At 45.1% G+C, this 27150-nt stretch overlaps 1 protein-coding gene across 1 annotated transcript; it reads left to right on the top strand.

The window, feature by feature from the left end:
* Positions 1–25878, top strand: Epb42 (erythrocyte membrane protein band 4.2). Its single transcript, XM_075961907.1, has 14 exons — positions 1–111; positions 461–571; positions 8471–8656; positions 9566–9799; positions 11279–11397; positions 12511–12615; positions 14281–14458; positions 14924–15062; positions 15552–15655; positions 16362–16604; positions 17542–17841; positions 20612–20772; positions 22105–22238; positions 24852–25878. The coding sequence occupies exons 2-14, from the start codon at positions 562–564 to the stop codon at positions 25012–25014; spliced, it is 2076 nt and encodes a 691-aa protein (XP_075818022.1). The 5' UTR covers positions 1–111; positions 461–561; the 3' UTR covers positions 25015–25878.
* Positions 25879–27150: the final 1272 nt, after the last annotated feature.

Raw genomic sequence — 27150 nt, 5'->3', positions numbered from 1 at the left:
GTTCCCGACCAGGTCGTCTTGAACGAGCCAGGTCCCTGGCTCCTGCATTTTCTTTTTCAACACACTATTTCCTTATCTCTTCCAAACAGATGGGTTACAGACATTCACGCAGTAAGTGGCTGCTCAGAATTTTCTTAGGGCCAGAGATATTCAGAGGGGAGGATGCAGACCCACAGCTTGAGACTGCTTCTAGAATCAGTCAGATGACATCTCCAGGGGGTCTTGAGGTCGTTGAAGAATCGGGGTCTCCCCCAGAAACTCTCACTCCAGCCTGGCAGACAAAACCCTGCCTAGGCCTTCTGGCTAAGAGCGATCGTGGGGGAAACGGGGTCACTCCCAGCAGCTGGTCTGGGAGATAGCAGCAAAAAGGGAGTAGCAGACAAGAAACCTGTCCGGAGGCTCACAGAGGAGCGAGAGAATTTGCTTTTTACAAACCAACGGAAGTGTTCCATCTTTTCAGTGTGAAGAGAGATTTGGAGAGAGAGCCCAGAGCCCAGAGGCAACAAGTCAAGGCCAACATTTCCTGCGTGGTGTGCAAGGGGATCCGAGTAGCCTGTGGCCATGGGACAAGGTATGCTAAGCCAGTTCCTGGCTGTTAGGGTGGTCATCAAGACGTGTTTTATTAAAGGAAATAAGCTTGGTGATGGATGTGACAGTAGCGTGTGTAAGGATTGGGGGGGGGAGGTGGTGGTGTGAATAGGAAGTGGGTGGTTGTATGGTAATTTTAATTATAATGATGATAGTGGAATGGTGAGGGTGATTATCACGAATTTATATTCATAGCCCAAGACCAACATAATGTAAATGGTTACCACTCTCTAGGCTGTGATACAAATGAGATACACCTGGTAAGCTGGCCAGTTTTCATGTCAGCTCTGTAAAGTTTTTCCGGCCCAACAAGCCTCTCCACCGATGCAATTATCCAAATCAGACCAAATCAAACCGAATTAGAAAAAGCCAGCGCTTCCAGGAAGGAGAACCGGAGAGACCACATGTTTGTTCTCTGGGGGCAGTTTAAATGGCCTGTGGGGGTATCTTGACCCTCTATGTGTTTTGGTGGGCTTTCTCAGAGGTGGAGTCTGGACTCAAACATTCCAAAATGGATGTCAGGGGCTGGGGTGACATTTCCAACCAAACATCCCAAACCTTTTTAGAGAAGGATGCTAGGGACTGGGGCTGGGGTGATGCTTCCAACCAAACAAGCTCGGCACAGGCTAGAGCCATTTTGGAAGAAGAAACTTCAACTGAAAAAATATCCCCACCAGATTGGCTGGTGGGCAGGCATGTGGTCCATTTTCTCAATTGATGATTGATGTGGGAGGGCCCGACCCACTGTGGGTTGCGCTATCCCTAGGCAGATGGTCCCGAATAGTATAAGGTAGGCTGAGCAAGCCAGTAACTGGCACTCCTCCACAGCTTCTGCTTCAGTTCCTGCCTCCTGACTTCTCTGGATGATGGACTACACACTGTAAGATGAAATAAGCCCTTTCTTTCCCAACACACAATAGGAAATAAAATAAAGATGCCTAGGAAATCTGGAGGCTGTCATATATCCAAGTCTAAGAGGAGAGAAGGGGTGGTAGGAGTCACTGAACAGTACAATGAGAAGAGAGAATTATGAAGCAATCAAACAGACTAAGGGGGTGTAGAAAATCCGGGGGCTTCTGTGGTGAGTGTCTGCATAGATGAAGCCTGAGCCCTGAGCACCTCTGAAAAACCCTTCTTAGGGCTGATCGCATGCTCTTGTCCTGCCATCGAGGGAGCACACATTAACTAGGAAATGAACTGTGTTCCACATCCTGCTGGGCGGAAGACGCAGAACTAGAATAGGCACAGTCCCTTAGCAGGCTCCCAGCAGGTGTGTGGGCCGAGAACTGTGGGTGATGCCTATAAAATGGGGTGAGTTATTTAGGGAAACAGAGTACTGTGGAAGCTGCAGACCGAGCTCCCGCTGGAGAAGTCGGCCAAGGCTTTAGAGGCCATGCCTTTATGTATTGAAAGGGGAGGACGCACCTTTCAGGTAAAAAGAAGCCAGGAAGATAGATAGAACCAGAGTTCAGAGGATTCTGAAGGATGGCTCTTGCCAGGATTCTGTGGTTATTAGGTAGGCCCAGTGTACCTGGGCTCAAATCGTGTGGCAGCCCACCCTTCCACCACCCAGTCCAAGTCAACCATCCCATAGAGGATGGGCTCAGTCCAGGCCCCAGAACCAGTGTGCAGAGAGGAGTCAGTGCTGACTTCCGCCACGGCTGTTGTTCGCTTTACAATTCCCAGCCTAGCTGAAGCTATTTTTCTCTACTGGCATGACCTGAACACCTCACTAGTAGGTGAGAGAGAGACACAATGCAAAAGGGCACCAGGGGGGTACCAGGACAAGCGGTGCAGGAAGGTTTTACATCTTCAGAGTCAATGTGCCAGTTCCTTCCCTCAGTATTATGTCATTGTACATCATCATATATCTACGCCTTCACTATGACAGGAGCCGTTGGGAACACAAGCTCTTTCCCCACTGTTCCCTCTGCTCTTGAGCCCTTAGCCAAGAAGTTCGGTGACTGAAGTGGGAGTCTCTGGCACTTGTCAATACATGTCCTGGAGCTCAAAGAACTGAGTGTCAAGATCAGATCATTCTCTTTTTTAATTAATTAATTAATTAATTTATTAAAGATTTCTGTCTCTTCCCCCCCACCGCCTTCCATTTCCCTCCCCCTCCCCTAATCAAGTCCCCCTCCCTCGTCAGCCCAAAGAGCAATCAGGGTTCCCTGCCCTGTGGGAAGTCCAAGGACCACCCACCTCCATCCAGGTCTAGTAAAGTGAGCATCCAAACTGCCTAGGCTCCCCCAAAGCCAGTACGTGCAGTAGGATCAAAAACCCATTGCCATTGTTCTTGAGTTCTCGGTAGTCCTCGTTGTCCGCTATGTTCAGCGAGTCCGGTTTTATCCCAGGCTTTTTCAGACCCAGGCCAGCTGGCCTTGGTGAGTTCCCGATAGAACATCTCCACTGCCTCAGTGTGTGGGTGCACCCCTCGCGGTCCTGAGTTCCTTGCTCATGCTCTCTCTCCTTCTGCTCCTGATTTGGACCTTGAGATTTCAGTCCGGTGCTCCAATGTGGGTCTCTGTCTCTGTCTCCTTTCCTCGCCTGATGAAGGTTAATATTCAGGAGGATGCCTATATGTTTTTCTTTGGGTTCTCCTTCTTATTTAGCTTCTTTAGGATCACGAATTATAGGCTCAATGTCCTTTATTTATGGCTAGAAACCAAATATGAGTGAGTACATCCCATGTTCCTCTTTTTGGGTCTGGCTTACCTCACTCAGGATAGTGTTTTCTATTTCCATCCATTTGCATGCAAAATTCAAGAAGTCCTTGTTTTTTACTGCTGAGTAGTACTCTAATATGTATATATTCCATACTTTCTTCATCCATTCTTCCATTGAAGGGCATCTAGGTTGTTTCCAGGTTCTGGCTATTACAAACAATGCTGCTATGAACATAGTTGAGCATATACTTTTGTTGTATGATAGGGCATCTCTTGGGTATATTCCCAAGAGTGGTATTGCTGGGTCCAGGGGTAGGTTGATCCCGAATTTCCTGAGAAACCACCACACTGCTTTCCAAAGTGGTTGCACAAGTTTGCATTCCCACCAGCAATGGATGAGTGTACCCCTTTCTCCACAATCTCTCCAGCAAAAGGCTATCATTGGTGTTTTTTATTTTAGCCATTCTGACAGGTGTAAGATGGTATCTTAAAGTTGTCTTGATTTGCATTTCCCTGATCACTAAGGAAGTTGAGCATGACCTTAAGTGTCTTTTGGCCATTTGAACTTCTTCTGTTGAGAATTCTCTGTTCAGATCAGTGCCCCATTTTATAATTGGGTTGATTAGCCTTTTACGGTCTAGTTTCTTGAGTTCTTTATATATTTTGGAGATCAGACCTTTGTCAGTTGCGGGGTTGGTGAAGATCTTCTCCCAGTCAGTGGGTTGCCTTTTTGTCTTAGTGACAGTGTCCTTTGCTTTACAGAAGCTTCTCAGTCTCAGGAGGTCCCATTTATTCAATTTATTTTGGGGTCTGTGCTGCTGGGGTTATACGTAGGAAGTGGTCTCCTGTGCCCATGTGTTGTAGAGTACTTCCCACTTTCTCTTCTATCAGGTTCAGTGTGTTCAGACTGATATTGAGGTCTTTAATCCATTTGGACTTGAGTTTTGTGCATGGTGATAGATATGGATCTATTTTCATTCTTCTACAGATTGACAGATGAAAGTTCTAGGATGATATGCAAGATATTCATCAGTATTGCGCTAGGATGGGGTCATTTCAGGTTCCCTATCCTCAGCTGCCCAAGGAACTAACTGGGGACCTCAGCTTGGGCACCTGGGAGCCCCTCTAGGGTCAATTCTCCTGCCCACCCTAAAGTGGGTCCCTTAACTAAGAATTGTGGTTCCGTGCTCCCCTATCCAGTTTTGCCAGCACAATTTGTTGAAGATGCTCTCTTTTTTTCCATTGTATACTTTTAGCACCTTTATCGAAAATCAGGTGTTCATAGGTTTGTGGGTTAAAGTCAGGGTCTTCTATTCAATTCCATTGGTCAACTTCTCTGTTTTTATGCCAATACCAAGCTGTTGTCAATACTGTAGCTCTGTAATAGAGTTTGAAGTCAGGGATGGTAATGCCTCCAGACGATCCTTTATTGTATAAGATTGTTTTGGCTATCCTGGGTTTTTTGTTTTTCTATATAAAGTTGATTATTGTCTTCTCCAGATCTGTGAAGAATTTTGATGGGATTTTGATGGGGATTGCATTGAATCTATAGATTGCTTTTGGTAGTATTGCCATTTTTACTATGTTAATCCTCCCAATCCAAGAGCAAGGGAGATCCTTCCATTTTCTGGTGTCCTCTTCAATTTCTTTCTTCAAAGACTTAAAGTTCTTGTCAAATAGATCTTTCACTTCCTTGGTCAGAGTTACCCCAAGATATTTTTTGCTATTTGTGGCTAACGTGAAAGGTGATGCTTCTCTGATTTCCTTCTCTGTTTCCTTATCCTTAGTGTATAGAAAGGCAACTGATTTTTTGGAGTTGATCTTGTATCCTGCCATGTTACTAAAGGTGTTTATCAGCTGTAGGAGTTCTTTGGTAGAGTTTTTGGGGTCACTTATGTATACTATCATATCATCTGAAAATAATGAGAGCTTAACTTCTTCCTTTCCAATACGAATCCCCTTGATCCCCTTATGTTGTCTTATTGCTATTGCTAGAACTTCCAGTACTATATTGAAGAGGTATGGAGAGAGTGGACATCCTTGCCATGTTCCTGATTTTAGTGGGATGGCTTTTTTTTTTAATCTAAGAGGTCAATCAGACAGAAACCTAATAGAGAATTAAGAAAATTATTGGAGGTAATGAAGCAAATGGACTTAACAGACATCTATAGAACACTCCACCCAAATAGGAAAGAATATACCTTCTTCTCTGCAGCTCATGGAACCTTCTCGAAAATTGACCACATACTCAGAAACAAAGGAAACCTCCACAGATACAAAAAATTATCAGTGTCCACCTGTTGTCTTATCAGATCACCACGGATTAAAATTAGAAGGCAACAATGCTACCCACAGAAAGCCGACAAACTCATGGAAATTGAACAGTCAACTATACTGAACCACACCTGGGTCAAGGAAGAAATTAAGAAAGAAATTAAAGTCTTCCTTGAATTTAATGAAAATAAAGAGACAACATACTCAAACCTATGGGACACGCTGAAAGCAGTGCTAAGAGGAAAGTTCATAGCACTAAGTGCCCACTTAAAGAAAACGGAGAAAGCACACATTGGAGACTTAACAGCACACCTGAAAGCTTTAGAAAAAAAAGAAGCAGACGCGCCCAGGAGGAGTAGGAGACTGGAAATAATCAAACTGAGGACGGAAATCAACAAAATAGAAACACAGAAAACAGTCCAAAGAATCAATGAAACAAAAAGTTGGTTCTTGGAGAAAATCAACAAGACTGACAAACCCCTATCCAAACTAATCAAACAACAGAGAGAGAACACGCAAATAAATAAGATCAGAAATGAAAAGGGGGACATAACCACAGACACAGAGGAAATTCAGAGACTCATTAGATCTTACTACAAAAGCCTGTATAACACAAAACTCGAAAATGCAAAAGAAATGGACATTTTTTTAGATAAGTACCATATACTAAAGCTAAACCAAGACCAGGTGAACGATCTAAATAGACCTGTTAGTCGCGAAGAACTAGAAACTGTTATCAAAAATCTCCCTTCCAAAAAAAGTCCAGGACCAGTTGGTTTCAATGCATAATTCTACCAGAACTTCCAAGAAGAGCTAATACCTACACTCCTTAAGGTATTTCACAATATAGAAACAGAAGAGTCATTGCCAAACTCATTTTATGAAGCTACAGTTACCCTGATACCAAAACCACACAAAGACCCAACCAAGAAAGAGAATTACAGGCCTATCTCATTCATGAATATCGACGCAAAAATTCTCAATAAAATACTGGCAAACCGAATTCAAGAACACATTAGAAAAATTATCCATTATGATCAAGTAGGCTTCATCCCAGAGATGCAGGGCTGGTTCAACATACGCAAATCTATCAATGTAATCCACCATATAAATAAACTGAAAGAAAAAAACCATATGATCATTTCATTAGATGCTGAAAAAGCATTCGACAAAATTCAACACCCCTTTATGATAAAGGTCTTGGAGAGATTAGGGATACAATGGTCATACCTAAATATAATAAAAGCTATTTACAGCAAGCCGACAGCTAACATTAAATTAAACGGAGAAAAACTCAAAGCCATCCCACTAAAATCAGGAACACGACAAGGATATCCACTCTCTCCATACCTGTTCAGATCATTCTTTGAAGCAGATCAAATCTTAGTCCATACTTGCAAGCAAAGGCCACAGCTCCTCCCTCCCAGCAGCTGAGCCCATGCAAACTCTACAAACCATTTTTTTGCTGTGGCAGCTCCCCGTGGAGATTCATGTATACATGAATAATTAAACTTTAATTTTTTTGGTCTTGTTCCTTCTTTTAGGATTGCTAAGCATTTATGATTTTCCAAAACATTTTATTTGTTTATATTTTATGTATATGAGTATTTTGCCTGTATGTATGCATGTATCCCATGTGTGTACCTGGTACCTCTGGAGACCAGAAGAGAGCATTGACCATTCTGGACCTGGAGCTATAGACAGTTGTAAGTTGCCATGTGGATATTGTAATCAAACCCAGGTCCTCCGGAAGTACAGTCAGTGGTCTCAGTCACTGAGCCATCTCTCTAGCCCCTATTGAGCATTAAACAAAATTCCTTGTTTCTAGTTTTTTGCTCTCTGTGTAAAATAAAGATTGAGAGTCTGTCATGGTAACTGAGGCCACCGCCTTCCAAGTGGCATGAGACAGTGAGAATACACATTATCTTAAGAAGAAGAAGAAGAAGAAGAAGAAGAAGAAGAAGAAGAAGAAGAAGAAGAAGAAGAAGAAGAAGAAGAAGAAGAAGAAGAAGAAGAAGCACTAGAAATGTAGCTCAGTTGGTAGAGTGCTGGCCTAGTAGGCACAGACTCCATGTACAATCCCAGCACTGCGTAAAACACACATGTAATCCCAGCACTTGGAAGGTGCATGCAGGAGGATCACAGATTTAAGGCCATCCTCAGCTGCACAGCAAGTTCGAGACCAGCCTGGGATACACCAGGCCCTGTCTCCAAAAAGGGAGCCTGAGTAATGTGCAAAAGTCTGGATTTTATTCATTGTTTGGATTTGGAACCAGAAACTAATGTTAACATTTAATGGGCCTTAATAAGTGTTTGACATTAGGCTAATGTAAAATAATACAAACAGTTAGGTATGTATGTGTATAACATCATTCATTTCCCATAACTCTGCAAAGAGGGAGGATTAGTCTGAGAAGAAAACTGAAGTTCAGGAAAGTTGCTTGCTTGAGGTTGCACAGCTGACAAGAAATCTGAGCCCCAATGGATGGAACTAGAAAACATTATTTTGAGTGAGGTAACCCAGACACAGAAAGACAATTATCACATGTACTTACTCATAGGTGGTTTTTAAACATAAAGCAAAGAAAGCCAGCCTACAAACCACAATCCCAGAGAACTTAGACAACAATGAGGACACTAAGAGAGACTTACATAGATCTAATCTACATGGGAAGTAGAAAAAGACAAGATCTCCTTAGTAAATTGGGAGCATGGGGACCTTGTAGGAAGATTGAAGCGGGGAGGGGAGAGGCAGGAAGGGGAGCAAAGAAAAATGTAGAGCTCAATAAAGATCAAAAAAAAAGAAAGAAAGAAAGAAAGAAAGAAAGAAAGAAAGAAAGAAAGAAAGAAAAAGAAATCTGAGCCCCACTCTTGGAAGGGGCTTTTGATTCGTGTAGTTGCATGTATCTCACATGTATGACTTCCCTTTTTTTCCACAACAGCTCTGGGTATCAAGAGCTGTGACTTAAAGGCAGCAGAAAACAATGAGGAGCACCACACCAAAGCCCTCAGCTCCCGGCACCTGGTTTTGAGGAGGGGACAGTCCTTCACTATCACCTTGAACTTCCGTGCTCCAGTCCAGAAATTTCTGAGTGCCCTGAAGAAGGTGGCTCTCGTGGCACAAACCGGTATGTGGAGCCGACTCGGGGATGTGGAGGGATTCTCTTCCCACCAGTGGAGCAGACTTGGGGATGTGGAGGGAGTCCCTCCCCCACCAGCCTCTCAGAACACCAAGGTGCGGGTGGTCCATGCTGCAGCTGGGCCTCAAGCTGCCCTGCTCAGCAGAGGGGGCTGTTGTGAGGATGTACACAATGATGTACATGAGGAATTCTGTTACTATAATTCCAAAGTGCTCAGCAGCAGTACCACTAAGAGCTGTAGGGAAAGGCTGATGGGGTCTAACTCTGGCTACATATAGCATCTAGTCTGTGCTAATCGTTGAAATCTGTATTATGCATCAGCAATCGAATCAAGAACTTCATGTGCAGTATCTAATTTGGTCCCTTCACAGGCCCTCCAGGTCCACAGGTTCTGCTTCCTCAGAATCAGCCAACCGTGATGGGACATACCTGGGCAAAGACTGTCAAGTAGTCTTTCCCTTGTATCATCAACTCTTAAAACATACAGCACAGGGATCATTTACACAGCATTCATGTTGTATAAGGATTCATGAGTAATCAAAAGATTATTTAAAGTATATAAGAAAATGCAAAGCTGTGGTAATTTATATAAAGAGACATAGACATCCTTGGATTTTGGTATTACTGGAGGTCCTGGAACCAATACCCCTGGATCGGAGGGATGGTAGTATCATTATTACACCTATTTGGTAAACTGTGACCCTTTCATAGATATAGCTCTATAAGCACCAAGAGCCTGTGTTCCCCCATCATCCTCCGCAGCTCCTCATTATAAGAGGACCTCTTTCCTTCTCCAAAACTAATTGGTGTCTCCTCCGTCTTTGTAATACCTTGACTTATTACTCTGAGCTGTGGCCTGAAAGTCCAAATGACCAACTTATTACTGTGCAATTTTAGGAGAGCAGCCTTCCAAGGCCAACAAGACTCAAGCCATATTCCCGATTTCCTCTTTGGGGGACCGAAAAGGCTGGAGTGCGGCAGTGGAAGAAAGAAGTGCCCAGAAGTGGACCATCTCCGTGACCACGCCCGTGGATGCTGTCATTGGCCACTACTCACTCCTGCTTCAGGTTTTAGGCAGGAAGCAATACCCTCTGGGCCAGTTCACACTGCTCTTTAATCCCTGGAATAGAGGTAAACTTGGACCTCAGCTAGACTGAACTGCAAAGGGTGGAGGGAAGCGGAGCTAGGCTATAGCTCTAACAGGGAGCACCTGCCCCAGGTTCTGTGGGCAACACCAGCATTAATTCCAGCAGGTGCCTCGTTAGGGTCCTGTCTTGCTATCTCCGGGACTTCATGTTAGAAATATACTCTTGTCTTACTACCAAACTCGGGAGCCAGTTCAGGCTATTTTGGATTCATTGAAATCAAAGTTCTACCCTTTACTGTAGCAGCTCAGTCGTTAAGAGTACTTGTTGCACAATCATGAGAATGAAGGCTTGGTCCCAGATCATACATAATAAGCCGCATGTCCAACAAGTGCCTGTAAAGCCATATCTAAGAGATCCAATGTGCTCTTCTGGCCTCTGAACACACAGGCACCAGAGCATCCTTGTGTATGTAAACTCAGACATCATACATTGGAGAGCCATTGGCTCTGCTCGTCTGAGAGATGATCAAGAGAGGTTCAGATGGACCAGGTATAGTAGCACATGTCTTTAATCCCAGTACACAGGAAGCAAAGAAAGAATTGGGAGCCTAGGCAACTCTCTATTGCTTAGTGTTTTTGTAACCTAGAAGCTCTCTTGATGGTCTTCTCAGAACCCCATGCTGTCTCCAACTCCCTAAAGTGAACAACGGTTTCTAAAAGATATCTAGGATATCTTTGAGCAAAGGCTCAGTGAATAAAAGCAATTGCTGAACAAGCCTGATGATTTGAGTTTGCACCCCAGAATCCAAGGGAAAACCCAATGCAATGTGCTTATAGGAAGACCAGAGCCAGAGAAAGGAGAATTTCCAGAAGCTTGTAGGTCAGTTAGCCTGCCTTACACAGTGCAGAAGAGACCCTTTCTCAACAAGGTGGATATCTGGAATTGACACTCCAAAGTTGTTCTCTGACCTATGGTCTCTTCATGACACACAGCCTCACCCTTGGATAAGGGAGATGGAAGAGGCACTAGGAAGGGACTGTGGTCGCCCTGGGCCCAGAGGACATTTCCCCACAGAATCCCCATGCTCCTCCCCACCCTGTCCCCTGTGATCACTCTGCTTAACCTGTGTTTAACTGCTGTGTTTATTTTGCTTTTTTCCCCTGCCGCATCCTTTTGTTGTTACAAGTCTTCTAGGAAAGACTCAACAGGCACTGGGAAGCTCCCAAGGATGGTCCTGATTTCTTTTGAGCCAGTAGGGCTCTTGTTTATAATCTTCTGGGAACCACTAGGCTTTTGAAAGTTGTCTTGTTCCTGACCACACCTTGACTGACATAGGGTGTCTGGGCCAGCTCCTGAGAAAGCAGTGAGAAGGACCCTCCTGAGTCTTCATTGGTCCCAGAGACACAAGAAAAGGCTAAAATCAAACCCAACCTGAGCTGGGAGGGCAGAAGCCTAGGCATGCAGGACAGACCTGGCACCCTCAGGCCCTCAACTTCTTCTCGCTAACTCTTTTTCTTGCCAGATGACGCTGTGTTTCTTCAGAATGAGGCTCAACGCATTGAATACTTACTGAACCAAAATGGCTTTATCTACCTGGGCACCGCTGACTGCATTCAAGAGGAGCCCTGGGACTTTGGTCAGGTAATAGGAACCTCTAGACGATAAGAGGAACTCTGCCTGTCTCACACCTTCAACATTAAGGCTGAACAAGGCTAGTAGGTGCAAAAGTCCTTCAGCAAGAATCATTTCTTGCTGGATGGTGATGGTACACACCTTTAATCTCAGCACTCAGGAGGCAGAGGCAGGTGGATATCTGTGAGTTTGAGGCCAGCTTGGTCTACAGAGTGAGTTCTAAGACAAGCTCTAAAGCTACAGAGAAAATCGTTTCTTTAGCCCATTTCAGTTTTGTGGTGCCTCTGTTTGTTTTGGACCACATTACACTACTCTCTAGAGCATTCTGTTAAAGCACCTCTGCCCAAGAGACCCGTGCCCTGGCCTGACAACCAGGCAGCCAGGCCACCACTTTCCTTCCCAGCAGCCACCCCATGTTCTGACTCCAAGGACATGTAAGCTGAGTAACTCCCTTGCTTGGACTAGCTTCCTTCTCTTTTCCCTTAGAATATTACTTCCCCAGTCTTACAACCTTCTGGAAGATTCCCCAAGTCCTTAAAGGCAGAGGAGTTGTTCCACCGTGCCATCTGCTGCCTCTCCTAGAGTCTAAGTTACATTGCTATGTTACCTGAGGTGCCATATCCCAACCAGGGGCTCCTCCAGAGTGGGAGCTACCTGGAGTCTTCCACACCTGTCTCAGTGCCTGTACAAATATTAATATTCACTCAGTAGAAACCAATGAAATTCAATGAATTGAAATGACACAATACTGATAGTGGCACATGCCTTAAATCCCAGCACTTGGAAGGCATAGGCAGACAGACTTCTGTGAGTTCAAAGTTAGTTTGGTCTACACAGTTAGACACTCTTTCAAGAAAAATAAGTAAATAAAATGGCCCAATACCAATCTTTATGAGATCACACCCTAGTAGGAAATTAAGGTCATAGATCAAAAGAGCAGGTGTTGGGGACACACTGGGTATTCCAGGGAGAAGATGGGAGAACCAGAACACCACAGTGGGTGTTGAGGCAGGTGAGTGAAACCTAAGACCCAGGTTTAGGAGAGGAACAAGGTAACAGAACTGTTCTGTGAGATCATGCCTGGCCTGGGAACCCTTCATCTCATCCCACATTGTCCTACAGTTTGAGAGTGATGTCATGGACCTCAGCCTGGACTTGCTGAGCATGGACAAGCACGTGGAGAAGTGGAGTCAGCCTGCACATGTGGCCTGTGTGGTGGGCACCTTGGTGAGTATGAGGCTGGGGGACCAGAGGGAGAGGAGATGGGACTAGAATACTCGAATGGAGGGGCTCACCTTCGTGGCTCTGGAAGCTCTCAGAGCACAAATAGTTCCCCTCTTCCAGGGTGTGGGAGACAGTCCTCAGAGAAGAGAAGGATAAGGCAAGAGAGTGAGAGATAGGTTCACCAAAGAGAAAAGCCAGGAGGGGGAGACTGGCCTGGCTTCAGTCCGACCGCTCTCACTCCTAGCCCTGCCCTGAAGGGAGAGTCCTAGGAAGGAAGATGTGCCCTGTCCTTCTCAGGGTTTGCTGCTATGGTGATCTAAGGGTCTTGTTTTACTTCTAAGTGATCCTAAGAATATGCAGACCATAGAGGAGGCTTGGTGTTTCCCATATGTCTTGGTTAGGGCTAATATTGCTGTTATGAGACATTATGACTAATGACTAAGTAAGTTGGGGAGGAAAGGCTTTATTATGGCATACATATCCCGAGTTACAGTCCACAAAGGCGAGCCAAGGCAGAAACTCAGAGAACAGGAACATGGAGGCAGGAGCTGATGCAGAGGCCATGGAGGGGTTCTCTTTACATGGCTTGCATGGTCTGCTTTCTTATAGAACTCAGGACCATCAGCCCAGGGATGGCACCACTCACCATGGGCTGGTCCCTCCTTCATCAATCAATCACTGATTATGAACATGCCCTGCGGGCTGCTGGAGAGATGTCTCAATGGTTAAGAGCACTGGCTATTCTTCCAGAGGTTCTGAGTTCAATTTCCAGCAACAACATGGTGGCTCACAACCATCTGTAATGAGATCTGGTGCTCTCTTCTGGCCTGTAGGCATACATGCAGACAGAACACTATATACATAATCAATAAAAGTCTTTTGTTAAAAAAGAGAAAGAACATGCCCTACAGGCTTGCCTACAGTCAAATCTTTTTTTTTTTTTTTTTTTTTTTAAAATATTTATTTATTATGTATAATTTATTTATTTATTATGTATACAATATTTTGTCTGTATGCCTGAAGGCCAGAAGAGGGCGCCAGACCTTTTTACAGATGGTTGTGAGCCACTATGTGGTTGCTGGGAATTGAACTCAGGACCTTTGGAAGAACAGGCAATACTCTTAACCACTGAGCCATCTCTCCAGCCCCCTACAGTCAAATCTTATGGAGATATTTTCTTAACTGGAGTTCTCTTCTCTGAGATGACCCTAGCTTATATCAAAGTTAACATAAAACTATCCAGTACTCCACACCCTTAAAATTCTCTCCGAGAAGTAATACATTCTCCATTTCCTCTCATATCTCTCAATCTCCTTCTGAAAGGCAGGATGTGGGTCAAGTCTATTCTGTGAGAAGGAAGAGGCTTGAGATAATGGCCTCCAGGACCCAAGCAAACAGCATTGAACTGGGGCAGAGGAAGCTGAGGACCAGCAGACCCAGCTCTCATGCTCCACCCCGTGGCTGAAGCTGGAGAAAGACAACTAGGCCTGGGTCTGGCTCTGAGATTATAAACGGGTGAGGGTATAGGCTGGAGCCTCCAGCGTGCTGGTTTGACAGGCTCCAGGGATTGAGTCACATGCTTGGCAAGCCAATGAACACTCCTTGCTGGCTCCTGGAAGCCGTCCAGCCCCAGGACTCCCACTAACAACCACACATCTGCCCCACCAGCTGCATGCTCTCAGGAAGAAGAGTGTCCTGCCTATCTCACAGACCCACGCTGCCCAGGAAGGGACCTTACTGTACAAGCGACGGGGCAGTGTGCCCATACTGCGGCAGTGGCTCACTGGCCAAGGACGACCTGTGGATGAGAGTCAGGCCTGGGTGTTCACTGCGGTTGCTTGCACAGGTACAGGGCAGGTAACACACAGGTCAGTCTTCCGGGCTGCTGCAGTGTCTGGCCTACATCTTGAGATGTCTCTTGGCCTCCCATGTGAGGAGGACAGCTCCTAAAGCAGGCACTGCCTCCTATCCACAGCCTTCCCCTACCTGTTTCCCCACCAGCTGCGTCTTCTCTTTTCCCTCAGCAAATCGGAGCTCATTTTCAAACTCTGCTCCAAACTTACTTTCTCCCCCTAAAACACCCTCACCTGTCCCTCACAGAGCAAGCCTCGGTGCTCCTGAGTCTCCCCCACCCCCCGCCGGCTCTATATTCCTGTGCTGTGTAATTTGTGTGCCATTTACCAGCCTTCATCCATGCGGTTCAGACTTCTCCTCGTCCCACAGTGTCCAACCTGACATTTAAGGCAGGTCCTGTCCAGCCTTGGACTTTTCTGCCCCTCGGTCCCTGATAGTTTATGCCTCTTCCATGCAGTGCTACGTTGCCTGGGAATCCCAGCACGCGTCGTTACCACATTTCCTTCAGCCCAGGGTACCCGTGGGAACGTGCTGGTGGATGAATACTACAATGAGGAGGGGCTCCTGAATGGAGAAGGACAGATGGGCCGTATCTGGTGAGAAGCCTAAAGGAGAAAGGGTTCCAAAGTGCCAACCAAGTTCCATGTGGAGCCGCTTGCTTGCAGAGCCCTGAGCTAACAGCAGAGCATAGGTTCAGGATTCTTATAGGATGCTGAGGGTCAGTGATGGGGTGTACTCCTTCTAGGAAAATCATATTTCTTTTTTTTTTTTAAAGATTTATTTATTTATTATGTATACAACATTCTGCCTCGATGTATGCCCACACGCCAGAGGAGGGCGCCAGATCTCAGTACAGATGGTTGTGAGCCACCATGTGGTTGCTGGGAATTGAACTCAGGACCTCCGGAAGAGCAGTCAGTGCTCTTAACCTCTGAGCCATCTCTCCAGCCCGAAAATCATATTTCTTTCTACGCAGTGCCCTCCCGTCCCTATGGCAATGACTCCCTAAAGTCATGTTTCTAGATTCTCTTCCATATGCCATTTTTTTGAAGTTTTTGTTGTTGTTTTGTCTTTGCTACTTTTAGGATCTTCCAAACTTCTATAGAATGCTGGATGAACAGACCTGATTTTTCCCAGGGTTATGACGGATGGCAGATTCTGCACCCAAGAGCTCCTAACGGAGTTGGAGGTAAAGCCCAAGGGTGGGCCCAGGACCAACCAGGGCTGCAAGAGCTGAAGAGGTCCCTTGAACAGGATCTAGGATCAGCATGTGGTCCAAAGAGGGTCTTCATCCTCTAAAGCAAGACAAGTCATGATGATGGCCAGATGATGCCAACAGGATCAAGGGGGTAAAGATGTCCACTACCCCATCACAGGCTGCATGAACACTAGGCCCACTCCAAGCCATGGGCAATGAAGAGAAAAGGGTCTTAAGATAGCTATGGGTATTCTGGAGTAGGGCATGGCAGGGTGAGATTTGTCTGTGTATGATTGAAAGGGGCCACACAGTAAGAACAAGCCTAGAGAGGGAAACTTCAAAACAGCCAAAGAATGGTGCCTCCTTGCCCTGGAATGAAACAGTCAGAGCCCGGCATGTAGAAAGCAATCAAGAAGGCAGCCTGCTCAAAGCCAATTAGTATTATGGCTGTGCACCAATTATGTTCCTCTGAGGTCCTTCCTGTCCAGTCTCTGGTACAGGTTAGAACCTAAGAGTATTTTCACTGTATAATTGGTTCATCTGTGATACTTTCTCAGAAAACCTGTCTATTTCCTACCTCTGACCTTGATCCTGGACAAAGAAAAAATAATGTATGGGAAAAGGAACCACACAATGAACTCTAAACGGAGCAGGAGTCTCAGTGGTTTTTCTGTTCATCTGCCTTTCTCTCCCTCAGCCCTAGGATCCTGCAGTCTGGTCCCAGTCAGGGCAGTCAAGGAGGGGGAACTGCAGCTGGATCCAGCGGTATTAGATCTTTTTGCTGCGGTAAATGCCAGGTGTGTGGTCTGGAAGAGCTGTGAAGATGGGACCCTGGAACTGACCCAGTCCAGCAAAAAGAACATGGGTGACAGCATCAGCACCAAGGTCGTGGGCAGTGACCGCTGCGAAGATGTCACCCAGAACTACAAGTATCCTGAAGGTACTGACCAGCAGAGGGAAGGGCCTACTCAGACAGATGCAGGCCAGAAAGAGTCTATCAAATAAAAGGAGGTTTTTCAGCCCTTGCTGACGCAACTGCCAGTTTGGATCAGTCGGTTCTGCCCTGTAGGAGGCTGAGGTGTTGGATGAACGACAGTGTTCTTGGCTTTTGTTCATGAGATATCAGTCCCTAATCCCAGCCATTCTGATAGCCAAAACTGTCTTCATTTATTTTCAAATGTCCTCTGGGGTGTGTGTGTGTGAAAATTACCCCCAGTAGAGACTGTTGTTATGAAACAAAGCACTACACTGAGCTAATCCCTGTCTGAAGACTTTCAGGACCTACGGAGAGGATGTTACTCCTCTCTTCCTCCCTTCCAAGATTCCCCAACTATTTCTCTCTATTAGCCTTTTTGTCTGTCAGTCCAAATCTGAAGGCCTGTAACTCCCTGGAGCCTTCCCCTTCACAACACTGTCCTTGCCTGACTCTGTCTTCTGCATTCTTTCCCACGACCTCGTTAATTAAGGGGCTTCCTTACCTCCTGCCTATAGGATGGCAACTCCCCAGCTCTGGTCTCTCCATCACAGGTCCCTTTTCTACTTCAGTTCCGAGAATGAACATTCCAAGACATGAATGTCCTTGTCTCCAAACTCAAGAATATCCTATGGCGCCTTTGCCCTAAGTCCCTTAGGTCCTCATGTCCCTTCACACATGAAAAGTCAATTTCTTGCAAAAATGTCTCCAGCAACAACATTGACTTGTCGAAAGACTTGTTTTCCTTATGCAAAGGTAAATTCAAAGCCCGAGACATTTGCAAAGTCATTTAGGATCTTAGTATCTGGGAAGAAGAGGTATATAAAATTTTAATCCTACACATTTACCAGAAAGATCTGTACCTGCTGGATTAGAAGTCTGTTTTGTCTCTTCTATTCTTCAGGGTCCCCTGAAGAAAAAGCGGTCCTGGAAAGAGTCCAGAAAGAAAGAAGGAAACGCTGGAAAGACAAAGGCATGCGTCCTCCGAGTCCTGAGCCTGCTGACCCTCTGTACCTGTTCTTGGACACACCTAGCTCTCTCCCTTTGAGAGGGAATGGCCAAGTCTTAGTGACCCTGATTAACCCCACCGACCAGGAGAAGGAGGTTCACCTGGTGATTAGGGCCCAGGCTGTGTACTACAATGGAATCTTTGCTACTGATCTCTGGAGGCAGAAGCAGTCCTTCAGGCTTAGAACCAACCAAGGTAACTGTCACTGACTCCTGTACACCCCTGGTTTTATCTTGGGCTCCACCCACAGGTCTCTAGAGATGGCTTTTAGCCCATTAGTACTCACACTCTCTCATTCATTCATTCAACACATTTGTAATTGTCACTTGGCCTGACAAAGGCGAGAGGCCCACAATTCCAATCAGATAAGTAAACCAACCCATTCCGTCAAGGAGATTTGAGGAGGCCAGCAGAACTCAGGACAGGAATGAGGAGGCCAGCAGAACTCAGGACAGGAAAGTACTCACTCACCTGGGGCAGTCTCTTCCCAGATGATTCATAGCAGGCTCTTTTGAAGAATGACAGACAAGCCGGACAGAAAAACACACAAGACATTCCAGACAGAGGGAAGACGTACAAGGGTTCCTTCCCTTCCTTAGATACTTGTTTAATTGGCCTGAAATGAGGTCAGCACGGGGATTTTTCAGAAATGCTATGCATTTTAGGGTTAAGATTCCCTAAAGTCACTCTTAAATTTGGTCACACACTGGAGTCACCTGGGGAAGCTCTATGCCTGTGCTACACCCCAGGCAATTAGGGAAAAATAATAACTTCACAGTAGACACAATCAGGATTTACAAAACTCCTGAAGATCCAGGCCGTGGTGACACATGCCATTAATCCCAGCACTCGGGAGGCAGAGGCAGGTGGATCTTTGTGAGTTCGAGGCCAGCCTGGTCTACAAGAGCTAGTTCCAGGACAGCTAGGGCTATTCCACAGAGAAACCCTGTCTCAAAAAACCAAACAAACAAACAACTCCTAAAGCAATCTCTCTGCAAAGGCAAACTTCAGGAGCAAGGAGAGAGCTCATCTGCAGGACTGCAGCAGCCTTCTGCCTGTCCTGGGTCTCCAGTCTTCCCATCACGGTGCCTTGACTAAGCCTAGCACGAGTTAGCATAAGAGCTAGTCATGACTCGGATTGTGAACAGTCCTGTGCATCACACTCAGGAGCCTGAGTTTTGTTGTCTAGGAAACAGGGAGCTAGTAAAAAGTTTTCATCAGTGGCATCAGTGTAATTAGAAACCCATTTTAAAAAGAAGGACCTTTAGGCAACACGGAATAGAGGGGGTCACAGCCGAGCAGTTTTCTTAACCTTGGCTGCACACTAAAGCACCTGGGGGATAATCCTACAGCTGAGCCTTGTTGCCAGCCTCTGAGCTAATTGCCTTGGGGTGTGGCCTGGGTTTAGAACTGCATTACAAAGGATTCTTACCTGCAGCCAACATAGAGAACCAGTAGGTAAAAGTGGGGTGGGAGGAGGCTTAGTAGCAGTTGAAATCCAGAAACTAAAGCCAGGCTAACCTGGCAGCACTCCGAAATAAGACACCAAGTGGGTAGGAGAAATAGGACTTGAGAATGTGGATGTCTGCCTGTGCTTGGGGTGAGTCACCAGGAGAGGAAAAATGCAACTCTTGGGAGAAAGATGAATCGAGTTATCGCATGTTTTGTTAAAAGCCCTTGAGACATCCAAGTATTCCGACAGCCAGCAGGCATCAGAGAACTTAAACACAGAGTTCAAGATTTAGTCCATTTTGGAGAGCAGGCATAGAAATCCTAGGACAGAGGGAGTGCCCCAAAACCCAGAGCCTGTAAGAGGAGAGGGTAAGGATAGAGCCACCGTTACATCAGCACCTCATAAGGTGTGGAACACTTCGAGGGGGAGGGATGGAATGAAGGAGACAGAATTCTGAGTCTGAGGGGACAGGAACACTCAGCAAGGCTGGCAGAGAGGTCACGAGACGTCCAGGTTGAAGACCATGGGCTGGGAAAATGACCTGGCTGAGAGACAATGATGAAGGCTGGCTTCCAGGGGTTCAGATGAATTGAACTCAGAAGTGACACAGTGCAGTTCTTCCTAAAGCACGATGGGGATAGGAGAGACTAAGTGGAGAGTCACCAGGGACAGCTGGTAGAGAGAGGGCAGTGTGATTCTTTGCTTTGTTTTGAAGATGGATCTGCTCAGATGCTGAGGTAAATAGCACAAAAGCTGAAACATTGGGAGAGGTGGGTTAAAGATGACAGCACAGACTCTGGGCAAATAGCCAATCGGAATGACTATAATTCAAAATTTACTGAGTACTTAATATTTGCCAGAGATGGTGATGAACGCATTATATGCTTAATCTCATTATTCTCACAATTTTATCATTCTTAGTCAGCAGAGGAAACTGAGACACAGAGAAGTTAAACGATTTGCCTGAGGTTATACAGCTCATTAGCAGGGGATGATGGTGGAACACATATTTAAAAAGCATAGGACTCATCATGGACAAAGGGATAGCACAGCCCCTGGGGGGAGGTCTGTTTGCTGGTTGAGAATGGGAACTAGAGCTTGAGAGAGTCCCATTTGTTAATGTTTCTGTGAAAAAGGCAGGGGAAGGGGAGAAGGGGCGGGAACCGTGTAAGCATCTTTTCAGCAACTACTGTGTGGTGAATTTTGAGATGGGCACTTCAGTCAAAGTGTGCCGCATAACACAAGTCACCCCACCATTTTTAGGCACGATGCCATGGCTCGTTCTACTTCACAGGAGCTTTTCTACGACCCCAGTGAGGCAGTCTGCTGGGAGCGTTGGCAGAGATGGGCATGGGACAGGGATCTTGGATAAGTGTGGGGTAGCCGTAGGAAATGCAGCATCGTTCTGACCTCAGTGAGACTCTAAGTCCTCTGTCATTCGTGGAACTATGATTTGATTCCGGCGTGCATGCACTTTGTGCTTTGTACTGACTTGCCTGTTGTATGTTGCAGTGCTGAAAATATCCACCAACCTGTCCTTCTCCAATTTTGAGCAAGACCCACCGGAGAACAGCTTCATCAGAGTCACAGCCATGGCAACACACTCTCACGCCAGCCTCAGCTGCTTTGCTCAGGAAGATGTAGCCATTGGCAGACCAAATCTTATCATCAAGGTGGGCACTCCTCCTTCACTCAATTACTCTTAGCTGCTGCCAATTCTCTTAGCTGTGTGGAGAAGTTAGGGGAAGGGTTAGGAGGCGTGGCCTTGTTAGAGAAGGTGTGTCACTAGGGATGGGCCCATCACAGTCTCACTCTTTTGTATTGTGACCCATTGATTTATAACGAGGACCATTTATGTGGCCATGTATTTCAAACTATCCATTGGTGCCTGGTGGGCTCACCGGTGGTAGACAACTGAAAACGACTGTCCCTTCTGCAGAATCTATCAGTAACCAGTAGTTCAGCAGGATAGGTAGTGTCTGATGAGCCTCTTCCGGCTCCATGTTTGGCTGCTGGCAAGCCCAGTCTTGTGCAATGTCAATGCAGGTGACTGTGTCCTGTCTTGTGTCCTGCAGCTGTCTTGTGTCCTGAAGATATCATTTCCCAGCCAATTTCCTTAGCTTTCAGCTCTTACATTCCTTTCATCCCCTCTTCTGTAAGGTCCTTTGAACCTTAGAGCAGGTGGTATAAATGTCCTGCATAGGGCCAAACATTCAACCATCACTTATTCCTAACACCTTGACAGCCGTGAGTCCCTGCACTGTTTTGACAGTGTTGGCAGGACAATGGAAGCTTTGCCTTGTGCCCTTTATCGCAGTACAATGTTCATGAGGTGAAACTGTACTTGTGACTCAGATAACGGATTCCTGGAGAGCAACATACCCAATATCATAAAGCACAGTCCTAAAATGTTATCGCCCTTCTTTTTTACAAGTCTACCAAAGCTGAAGTGAGTAAGACCTGGTCTTCACTTTCAAGAAGCTCTAATTAGATAAAGTAGATACAGCATTTGTCTTCTGTGTAAGAGTAGGAAGAAAAAACACTTGATTTCAACTGTTGGGTTTGGGCACAGCTTCATGAAAGAAATAACACTCATGCTGAATCTTGAAAAATGGGTTCACTTTTAGTTATACATTTGGGGAAGGTCATTAAAGACTGACGAAGCAGGAACAAAAAGTCCTAGGGGTGTCATTTAGTCAAGGACGGATGAGGTTAGAGAAGTGGACAGGGGACAGACACTACAGGAACCAGTCTAAACTGACTTCCAAAGACGATGCAAATGTCTCCAAGACTCCGAAACAAAGAAAGGAGCCACAGAAACCACGCGTGGTGTGGCACTAGAGAGTGCACTTGCAGAAATATTGGAGGAAGAGCAAAGAAGCCTCCTGAGCAGGCTGGCTCAGGGTGGCAGAGACGAGAGGGGTTTGAGGGCATGCACAGCAGAGGAAGGCATGTCTGTGGCTCTGCATCCTTGGTCTTTCTCCACATGTTGTGTCTTCCTACAGATGCCAGAGAAAGCAGAACAGTACCAGCCTCTGACTGTCACAGTCAGTATGAAGAACTCCTTAGACTGTCCCATGGAGAACTGCATCATCTCCATCCTTGGAAGGGGACTCATTCATAGAGAGAAGCGATATAGGTAAGAGATTGTAAGCGGTAGCCAGTCTTTTTCTGTCCTGCCCCCAGGACCCAAACAACACCACCAAGACTTCTTATTTATTATAAGTTAATTAATTATCTTAGACTTGTCTCACTAGCTCTTATTATTACCTTTCTTTCATTCTGTATGTCCAACTCCCTCCATGTCTCATTGGCATCTCATCTGTGCCTCAATTATCTTCTTCTACTTCTCTCTCTGCCTGGAAGTCCCACCTATACGTCCTGCCTAACTATTGGTTATTCAACTCCTTATTAAACCAATCACAACAATATATCTTCATACAGTGTACAAAGATCCCACAACAGTAAGCTTCTTACCCCACTGAAAGATCTCAACTGGTTTGAACTCACTAACTTAAAAACAATAATCTATCATTTTGCCATATCTCTGAAGACAGAGCAAATATCCCTGGAAGTTGAATTAAAGCTACCAAATGGCCTATCTCATTCTAGAACCACCAAATCAACAGAATGAGGGGATATTTTGGAGATTGTGAGGGCACCACATAACCCCCACCACCTTACCTGTCCTGATAGTCAGAAAGAGCCTGGGGATTACTGGTGAAGAAGGAAGGATAGATCCGGTACCAGAGAGTACACAGATAAGACATACTGTCTCTCAATGTAACAAAGAATTATACTCTGCTAATCTCCACCACAACATATAATTTGATTTAATTCCTTTCATTTCTATTACTTTCACCGCCCTCCATGTCCTTTTGTGTATGGATCTTTAGCAATGTGCAATGTCTACTGTTGCTTCATTAACTTATATAGCTGTTATGTCTAATTGCTCTTCTCATTTATTTGTAAAGTCTATTTCTTCAGCTACATAATACTCCATTGTGAGCATCTACCACTTCCTACTGCTCCATGATGACAGGCAACGAATACCTCTGTCTCCCTTAATTAGGGTTTCTATTGCTGCAAAGAGACACCATGACCATAGCAACTCTTCTAAAGAAAACCATTTGCCATTTGATTGGGGTGGCTTACAGTTTCAGAAGTTCAGTCCATTATCATCATGGTGGGGTATGGTGGTGTGCAGGCAGACATGGTGCTAGAGCAGCAACTGAGAGTTCTACATCTTATGTAGGCAAAAGAAAGTGACCTCAAAGCCCACGCCCACAGTGACACACTTCCTCAAACAAGGCCACACCTACTTCAATGAGGCCTCTGAGTAGTACCCTACTCTATGAGTTTATGGGATCTGTTACATCCAAACCACCACATGTCACTCTCTGGCCCCTATAACTTTGGAAAATTTTCATAATACAAAATGTATTTAGTCCAAAAGTCCCCATAGTCTATTAAAATCTTAATAATGTTTAAAAGTTCATAGCTCAAAGTCTCTTCCAAGAGTCATGCAATCTCTTAACTGTGATCGCCTATAAAATCAAAATCAAAAAACAGATCACATATTTCCAACATATACTGGCACAGGATATATATTATCATTCCAAGACATAGGGAAGCAAGCATAGGGAGGAAATACTGGACCAAAACAAGACTGAAAACCGGCCAGGCAAACTCCAGACTCTGCAGCTGATGTCTGATGTCAGAGCTCTCTTCACATCTCCAATTCTGTTCCGCTTTGTTGACAGCAACACACTTCTTTCTCTTGGGCCGGTTCCACTCCCTGTTAGCAGCTCTCCTCAGTAGGTATTGCGGCTCTGGCTTCTCCAACATCTTGGGGTCTCCAAAGCCATCCAAGTTTCAACTTCTCAGCTTCATACAATGGCCTCTCTAGTCTGCCATGCAGGGACACCCTGCCACACACCTGGCCTCAGTAGCATTCTAGTTGTGGAGAAAGATTCCATAACCCCTTTCCTGTATCCTTGACTCTAAAGCCAGAGCCATGTGACTGAAGCTGAGTTCTGCTACTTGCTGGGGCTGAAACACGACCCTCTTATTCAACTGTTTTTAGGAGTTCCTGGATATTCTGGATTCCTCTAGGTGGTTCTAGGCGTGGCAAGAATCCTCTCTCATTTTGCCAACTGCACCCCTAGCTGCACACAGTTTAAAGTCAGCACTGAGGTTCCCTGGTCCAACTATTCAGTCACTGGTACATGAAACTCAGTCATTCTTGCCGATAGAATGAGAGTTTAACTATACTTTATGATCTTCCAGACCAGTTGTGAAGCAAAGTTTCTCAAAAAAAAAAAAAAATCCCAAACATTCCCTTCGTTACTGAAAGATTTGCAGAAGACCAGGAAGGTCGGGCATCAGCTTGCTGACACTTTGGCAGGCTCTCACTATGCCGGTAGCACCGACTATGCCAGGAAGAAATTTAAAGCTACAGCTTTGGCAAACACACTGCCAGCATTATTACCAAAAAGTGAGCCAGATTAAATCACAGACACAGAAAGGAGCAGCGGATGCAGATGACAGGCCTCAGCACACTTCCGTCCTGAGGCACGCGGTAGCTCTGTCTAGAGAAGCTCCCCTATCGCTTATGATCACTTCCGGCTCCCCAGCGATGTACTGAGATTTCCATATCCTCACGCCCCACATCTTCAAATCATGGCTCATGGAAGCCAGCAGAGCCATGACCCTAGAAGAGAATTAACACCTTTCTCTACTTTCCCTTCAGGTTGGGTTCCGTGTGGCCAGGGAGCTCCCTGTGTACTCAGTTCCAGTTCACACCGACGCATCTGGGGCTCCAGAGACTCACTGTGGAAGTAGACTGTGACGTGTTCCAGAACCTGACAGGCTACGGAAGTGTCCTGGTGGTGGCTCCCCAAGTGTCTGTTTAAACCCCAAACTACCTTCTAAGCCAGACATGCTCTGGAGGGAAACTCTGCCTGTCAGACAAATGGGCACCAAAAACCAAGTTAGACTCACAGAAACCAAAATCTATTTTTGCTATGCCAACCCAAGGCAGCCAGAAACAGTCTTAGAATAATTGCTGTGCATTAGTGACAAAACAGGCTTTGAAAGGATTCTCAGATGAGTTTTCTTCCTTTTTTTTGTTTTTGTTTGTTTATTTTTGTTTTTTGAAAAAGAGATTCTCTATAGCTTTGGGGCCTGTCTGTCCTGGCACTTGCTCTGTAGACCAGGCTGGCCTCGAACTCACAGAGATTCACCTTCCTCTGCTTCCCAAGGGCTGGGATTAAAGGCGTGCGCCACCACCAACTGGCTCAGATAACTTTTCAAAGTGCAATCAGATGTTTTGAGTGCCTTTCCGGAGCAACTCAGATTTGGGGGAGGGGGGTCATAAGTTTCACATCGTTTTGTTGCTCATTAATGTATCCATTAACTTACAGGAATGAAAGACCCTAATATTTAAACCACTCTATTTCTGGTTTACAATATCGGCTAGAAATAGAATTTTTAGGTAATTCAAAAATTACATTGATTAATACTATCCCTGGCCATTATCATGAAAGATCCAAATATGACTAAATAGAACTATTAAAACACATAGCATACAACCTGAAAGAATAATCTAAATTTAGCTATAGTGAGGTCTTTTATGAGTTCTATACCCAATAAATATCCCACAGCTCAAGTCTGATGGAAATAATATGGACTTGGCCCAATAGATAAGTATGAAAATTAAGTACATAGAAAAAGACACTCTACAAAAATGAAGAATTAAAGAACACTTGTAGAACGTTTGGATTTGTCTTTGTTCACTGTATCTTATTAGTTTACTTACCCTCTCAGTTTTAGCCTTCCATAGCACTTGTTAAAAGTACAACAACAAACCAAAAAACCATTTAAGTAGGTTGATGCTCATTTGACTTAAAGAATCTCAATTCCAAGTTGAAATACTCTAAAACCTCAGTAACTGTCATTGCTGATTACCCTGGAAATAATCACAGCAGCAGGCAGGAAGGTGTAGGCAGAGAAGGAGGAACACTGGACTCAGAGGTGGTGGAGATCTGTGGTATGTGGGGACCCTGATTCAGGTTACATACCACACCCCACTGCAGCTTTACCCTGCTTTCCAATACGTGATCTTCCTAATGCTGTGACCCTTTAATACAGCTGCTCATGTTGTGGTGACCTCCAACCATAAAAGTATTTTGTTGCTAGTTCATAACTGTCATTTTGGTACTGTTATGAATCATAATGTAAATATCTGATATGCAGAATATCTGGTATGTGACTCCCAAAGGGATTAGAGCCCACAGGTTGAGAATTCCTGTTCTAAATGCACACAACATACAATTATATGACAATGTAGTTGAAACCAAGGTATCAAAATGTCTATTTAAATTATAAAAACTCTCTTATGCATAATTATTATTTTTTGCTTTATAAAAAAGTGGTGTTTGCAATTGGGTACACATGTTATATGAAACAGAATGACAATATAGGTATGTATAAAGGAAGCGGGTCTTTTTAATAAAGTAGACCAAACTAACAAATGAGTTTGTGGTGGTTTAAATGAGAATGGCTCTCATAGGTTCATATATTAAAATGTTTGGTCCTTTGTTAGTAGAACTGTTTGGGAAGGATTGGGAAGTATGGCCTTGTTGGAGGAAGTGTGTCACTGGGGAGTGGACTTTGAAGTTTCAAACCCAAGACACTCCCAGAGCTCTCTCTTCCTGCAGTCTGTGAACCCAGATGTAGAACTCATAGCTACTTCTCCAGCAACATGTCTGCCTGCCTGCTGCTATGCTCCCTGCCATCATGACAATGGACTAAACCTCTGTGTTGTTAGAGGCTGCTTATTTGTTCCCAGCTGCTCAGCCCTGAAATAACCACAGAGAAACTGTATTAATTAAATCATTGCTTGGCCTATTAGCTCTAGCTTCTTATTGGCTAGCTCTTACATCTTAATTTAACCCATTTCTATTCATCTGTGTATCGCCAGCAAGGTTCCATCCAGCATCACTCTCTGATGGGGGCTATATGGCTTCTTCCAATTCTGCCTTCTTTCT

The sequence above is a fragment of the Microtus pennsylvanicus genome, chromosome 2 (assembly GCF_037038515.1).
Source record: "Microtus pennsylvanicus isolate mMicPen1 chromosome 2, mMicPen1.hap1, whole genome shotgun sequence".
In the NCBI taxonomy this organism is placed as follows: Eukaryota; Metazoa; Chordata; class Mammalia; order Rodentia; family Cricetidae; genus Microtus; species Microtus pennsylvanicus.
The sequence above is the reverse complement of the archived record's forward strand: the minus strand, read 5'-3'. Positions and strand labels throughout refer to the sequence as shown.